Source organism: Lepidothrix coronata, unplaced genomic scaffold (assembly GCF_001604755.1).
Source record: "Lepidothrix coronata isolate B3197 unplaced genomic scaffold, Lepidothrix_coronata-1.0 Scaffold243, whole genome shotgun sequence".
Lineage (NCBI taxonomy): Eukaryota > Metazoa > Chordata > Aves > Passeriformes > Pipridae > Lepidothrix > Lepidothrix coronata.
Window position 1 is genome coordinate 80,483 of NW_016690423.1, and position 6,000 is coordinate 86,482.

The 6,000-nt window shown below is 43.7% G+C and overlaps 1 protein-coding gene across 1 annotated transcript; it reads right to left on the bottom strand.

Moving 5' to 3' along the window:
* Positions 1-3,189: 3,189 nt before the first annotated feature.
* Positions 3,190-4,248, bottom strand: GPR148 (G protein-coupled receptor 148). Its single transcript, XM_017834869.1, has one exon. The coding sequence runs from the start codon at positions 4,246-4,248 to the stop codon at positions 3,190-3,192; it is 1,059 nt and encodes a 352-aa protein (XP_017690358.1).
* Between the last annotated feature and the right edge of the window lie 1,752 nt (positions 4,249-6,000).

Here is a 6,000-nt window from a genome sequence, read left to right on the forward strand (position 1 = left end):
GATTACTGCCCCCAGCTGCCAAATCACATGTTAAAGCCAACTGCTCTCCGTTTCACTTTAAATTAAAATGCTGGGCTGGCACAGTGACATCCAAGAAGTTCACTTACATGACCAGGGAGAGGTCGATTGCTGGGCTCTGGTAAATAGGTTCAGTTTGAATTTCCAGAGCTTATGTGGAGACATCCTTACAAGGCTGGTAATCACTACAGCCATGAAGTTCTTGAAAATACAGAAGTCTAACAATCTTTGAGACAAAACTCAAGGCATGTATGAAAAGCATTACAGGAACCTTGTGCTTGTTATGCAGTCCTAATGAGTCCTTTGGTCCTATTCAGATAGATTGGGGAAATCCCCAAAGGCAAGTGATTCAGGGCTGTGGTGTGTATCCTCTATACACTCTGTAATATACTGCTTTTGTACCAAACAGCACAGTAATATTCCCTGGGAAGATGTTGTTTACAAGCAGTCACTTAAGAAAAACTTACCTATCTAATGTTAAACCACTTTAATGTGGATTAATAAAATATCAACTTGCAACAATCTTTCTTAGAAGGTCATTTCCACAAAGCAATGTTTTGTTTGCCTGGTCACTGTGGGCAGACTCCATATACACACAAACTTGACACAATTCCTAATTCACTTGCTCTGTCTTTCCGTGTCCTTTATGTTACCAAACTTCCAGTTGTATCTAAATATATCCAGGGAATGTGTATGTAAGAAAGAACTATAGAATTGGCAACAGAATCCTGTCCAGGAGATTAACTTCATAATTGGCAGGAAGATCAAACACTATAACCTGCGGCTATGCAAAGTCACTTATGGTCACTTATACTAGTTACACAGTTATCTTCACCCCTTATCATGAAAATTTCCAATATAGGTAAACTTGAAAGGGCTTTACATGGACAAAACGGACTCTAAGTTACCAGCATCTTTGTCAATGGGCACAGGCATAAAAATCGGCCCAAGATATGAGCAGCCTGGGGATTTACAAGTACCTCTTCCATTCTTGATCTTTCCACATGCCAAGGGGATTTAGTAGAAAGCACCTGATTTAGTATGCAGCCATTTTCCCCATCCTTCCTAGGGTTATGGAAGATCCCTGTTACACACAGTCTGAAGTCTTTATACAAACACAGTTTCCGTGACAAATGTCTGTGGTACATTCATCTTAGAGAAAAATAGAAGAATCCAGTAAAAAGTGACTTCTAGATCCTTTTATTGAAGAGTACTGAGAAGCACAGGACCACAGTTAAAGCAAATATGCAATATTACAGTTTATTCACTTGCAACAACTTTGCCTTAGAGATGCTTCTTACACAAGAAGTGTCCCTGAGCAGCGAAGCCTCTCTAAGATGTCCCTGCTCATTCCCCCACCTCTGTACTGGAATTTGTTACCCCCTCACCAGTGCTGATGCAGCTGTTTGCAGAACATCCTATAAAGCAGATCACTGGGATAATCTCAGTTAAAATAAAAACAACACCAGTTCTCTCTGAAAGGATATTTTTAACCTGCAACCCCAGAAGCAGTTGCATCAGCAAACAGGAGAGAGCAGGCACTGCAATGTGAGGAGAGTAACAAACAGTTTGGAAATGACGGGAGAAGATCAGCAGGAACCGCTCAAACTGGCTCCCTTGCCAAAAACATTCCATGCAACCAGACACCGATCTCCTCCTGGCTCACACTTAGTGGAATTCTTCAGACGAGTGAGAAATAGCCAACAGCCACATTCAGCACTTTCTGTGTATAACTTCAAGCAAACAGAAGGTGAAGAGAGACTGCACATAAGGGAAATATTGCACAGTGAAATCAAGGACCTTTTCTTTTAAGCCCAATGTATTTTTACATAAAATCTAACAAATTCTAAAAGTAATATCTTTAGAAACACAGAGCTCTTTTATTGAGTCCAAGGAACAGAACGGCAACTTACATTTCCCACACTGATGTTTATACCTAATGAAATTTTGGTTTCTTTAAAGTCAGAAACATGTTTCACTTGTCCTCTAGAGGTAGGGGGCTGACCTGGAAAATCCAAAAGGCTCTTACAAGATCTTGCCCCTGATGCACCAACTGGCTCTGCAGCCTTTCCTCCTGGCCTTCCTAAGGCTTTAGTGGCGGGTACCCAGCAGCAGCTCTGAGACAGTGCAGCTGTAACCTGGGATCAGGCTGCTAAAGAAGATTTTTGTGAGGCAGAGCTGGGAGATGCCTCAGCAGGGATCAGTGGTGTTCATGCTCAGTTCCTCGCCCCAGGTTCCTGCCGGAGCCATGCTGTGGGTACAGCTGTGCCCAGCCTGGCGCCTCACTGCTCCTGCCCTGCTGCCCCAGCTGCTGCCCCAGCCTTGGCCAGGTCACCTCAGTGCAGCCTGAGCAGGAATTGGGGCTCTGGGCTGCTCCAGGCTCCTCCGGCACCAGCGCAGCAGGACACCACCCTGCAGGCAGGGAACGAGGGAATGCCACCCGCTGCCTCTGGCTCAGCTTCCCTCCCCAGCAGCCCATCCATCCCTGCAACCCCCGGCACTGTCATGTGCTGGGCTGTCCAGCAGGCACTGATCAAAGGTGACTCCCACCAGATAGAGATTTTAAAAAACTCCAGTGTTTTGCAATTGCCAGACGGAATCATAAGGCAGCAAACACACCAGCACACTGCACAAGCTGAGGCACAGCCTTTTGCTGGGTGCAGCAGTTTCCAGAGGCACCTCTTGGGTCATGTTTCAAAGAATAAGACATTGGCTACCAACCTTGCAAGAATACACTGTGCATGAAAGAAACAGTTGTTCTGTTCAGAGCACGTTAAGTTAAGGGTCCTCTGCCCTAAGGGATGCTGTTAAGGGACCTGTGGTTACCACCTCTGCTTCACAAAACTTTTAATTTCCTTCTTTTCCAGAAAGGCATTTGCAACAGGTGGGTGAAAATGATCTTGGTTCAATATCTCCTACCAAAGGTTCTGCCTTTCACATCAGAACAAAGCTTGTAACTTCATCCGGGGTAGCATTTTCTGTATTCTCAACCATGACATAATGAAAGATCTGTTGCCTTTTGGCACTGAGGAGGCAGAGTGGTCAACCCATGTCTTCTCTACCATGGGTTGATCACTTCTCCACTTCTGCGGAAGCTGAGTGATTTCCATCAGTCTTGCATGATAACAGGGTAAGGACAACTCCTCTGCTGTGACTGTGCTCTGCCTTGGCTCAGGATGGTGGTGGAGCAGGTGACACCATGCGAAGCTGCTTCCTCCTGACAATGGATTTGAGAGAGGCTGAGATCTCTCTGTATCGAAGCCCATACAGAAAAGGGAACAAAACTTTAGGAATAATCATCAGGACATTGCAGACTGTCAGGGAGACCAAGATTCCTGTCTGCAGCTTGATGAGAACATTAACACACAAGAATGATTCCACAAAAAGGGCCAAGAGTGGAAAGAAGTAAAAAAACAACACAGTGTTGTGCATTAAGAATGTTACACTGGCTCTGGAGCAGATGCTTTCCCATATACCCGAATGTTTGGTTTTAAAATACAAAATAGCATAGCAACAAAATATTACAGACAGGCAGAGAAAGATAACCGTGGCAGAAAGCCAGAAACAGAGTTTCAGAGCATCAGTCCCGTTCAGAGTTAATATTAGTATTACTGGAACCGAACACGTTTCCAGGACACAGGGCACAAAGGTGTGGGTGCTCCATAGCACCAAGAAAAAAATCCCAGGGAAAGCTCCAGAACACATCCATAGTAAAACTATGATTTTTTTAGTTCGTGAAGGAGGCAAAATAGTGATGTAGCGCAAAGGAAACAAAATAGCTACGTATGTGTCCAAGACTATCGCAACAGCTGTGAACAATCCTCCACAGTAAGCCACTGCCAGCAGAAATAATAGGAGGACACAAGCTTCCTTTGGGAAATGTAGGTGTGCTGCATTGAGAGCAGCCGACAGGGTGTAGAACAACAGGTAGATCAGATCAGAAAGCAGAGCATTTCCCAGCAGCATGTACCTCGTTTCCTGACGGATGTTAAACCGAGAGAAGATCACGAATAAGATGGTAGGAATGATGAGGACACCTGCCATGAGGCAGACGACTGGAGAGATTAAAAACATCTTCATGTTTGTGCCTGATGGGGTGAGAGCCAATTCCTCCAGCAGAAAGTACAAAGTAGTATCATCCAAACCTGAGGAACTGTTGAACTCTATCTCCCTGAGGCGGCGCACAGTTGCATTTGATCTCCTTACTGAGGCACAGCCAGAGATGTCCATTTCCTTAGGATTTAGGGATGATTGCCTGACTTGAAGAAAGCAAGATAGATCTTCTACATTGAGTCCTTAGAAAGGCAAATGATGTAGAGGTTTCGAAAAATCCATGGAAGCAACGTGATTTCTGTAGCCAATTCTACCTGCTCTTCTCAAGGACAGAAAGCTGAAAGTTGCAACTGAATTCTGTGGTGTCTAAAGACGGTTTTGCCTAAAGTGGAGATTTTATTTTCTTTCTGCAAAATCTAATGTTTAGAGAAGAGAATGAATCTCTGGGTGGTGTAAAAAGGACTAAATCCCTCAGCTAGCTCTTTGATCAGAAATGAATGGGTTGATCATTTTCAGTAATTTGAGTTTGTTCTCATCACATTATCATTCTAATGATGCAGGTGAAATATTGGCTTGATTAAACAAATATGCAACGATGCAGATCAACATTTCACATGTACTGATGCAGGAGAGCCATAAATGTCATTAGGTGGTTTTGCACCAATTTGTAAGCAACAACACAATTGATTTGAAGGTCAATAAAAAGGCTCTCAATCCTGTTGTAAAATTGTAGCACAATGGCTCTAGTGAATGAAATTACCTTATTTGTAGATGAAAACCATTTTTGCTTCAGTGAATCAAACCATGTTATTCATGCATGATAAGCCTTCCCCTGCCTTTTTTCATGCATGGTACACAAATACTGAACTCTCATCTATTGCAGACTTACAGACAACCTGAGAATTGTCTGGGATGAGTGGCATACACTGTAATGTACCAGCACACCCTACAGCAGACTTGGGGTTTTCAATGTCCATTTGGAGACCAATTCCTGGCTTGCTGGCCAGGACACTGCTGCTGCACTGTGCTGCCTTTAATATCAGATCTCAGGATCAGAGCTGGGGGTGCACGAGAGAATTGTGAGGGATTTGGATTGCAGAGAAGGAACTCTTCCATTTCTTCCAGGCATGGTCTGATCAGAAGAAAAGCTTTTTTTTTATTTTTATTTTATAATAGGCAGCTCCTCACTTAACCTGGCATTATTGTATTCATTATCTGCCCAGCACTACCAGCACATGGCAGTGCAGTATCTTTCCCTCCATGGGGGTCAGGGCACAGCTCACCACACAGAAAGCTGTGCTGTGCCATGGACATGCTGGCTCAGGGCATGCCAAGCAACAAAGCAGACAGCTCATGGAACTCAGCATCAGCCATCAAATCTTGTGCACATTTCATTTCCTTACACACTGATAGTTGGCATCCACAGAACTGGATGTTAAGATAGTTGACAGGCTGCACCATATGGAACAAAGGGACAGGAGGAAAAACCAATGATAATTTTAAGCACAGCATTTCAGTTGCTATGGTGCCTGGGGTAGGCAAAACAGAAGGTGTTTGTTTTTGCTCACTCAATCCTGCATCCACTGAGAAGTATGTGAGCAATATTGATGCAATTATGCTTCAGGACCATGCCTTGCATCCATCATTGATGATGATAACATAATACCTTAAGCAGACAGTAGAACTGTTGAATTATACTGTTATTACAAAATGGAAGGGAAATGATGAAAACTCAAGTATGCAGGTCACCTCCAATTAGAATTTCAGATCTCTGTTAATGGTGGAAGTGTTTTCTGCCTCCCAGCTCATGGCACTCCAAGGGTGTCCTGTCAATGGGCAGGATTGTCTCATTTCTATTTAAATTACCACTTTATTTTCCACCATCTGGTTAGGATTCAATGTGAAAAAAAAGAAGAGTTCGTTGTCATC

Bases quoted from the DNA above. Each gene is read 5' to 3' on its own strand.
- GPR148 (XM_017834869.1), bottom strand. From the start codon at position 4,248: ATGGACATCTCTGGCTGTGCCTCAGTAAGGAGATCAAATGCAACTGTG.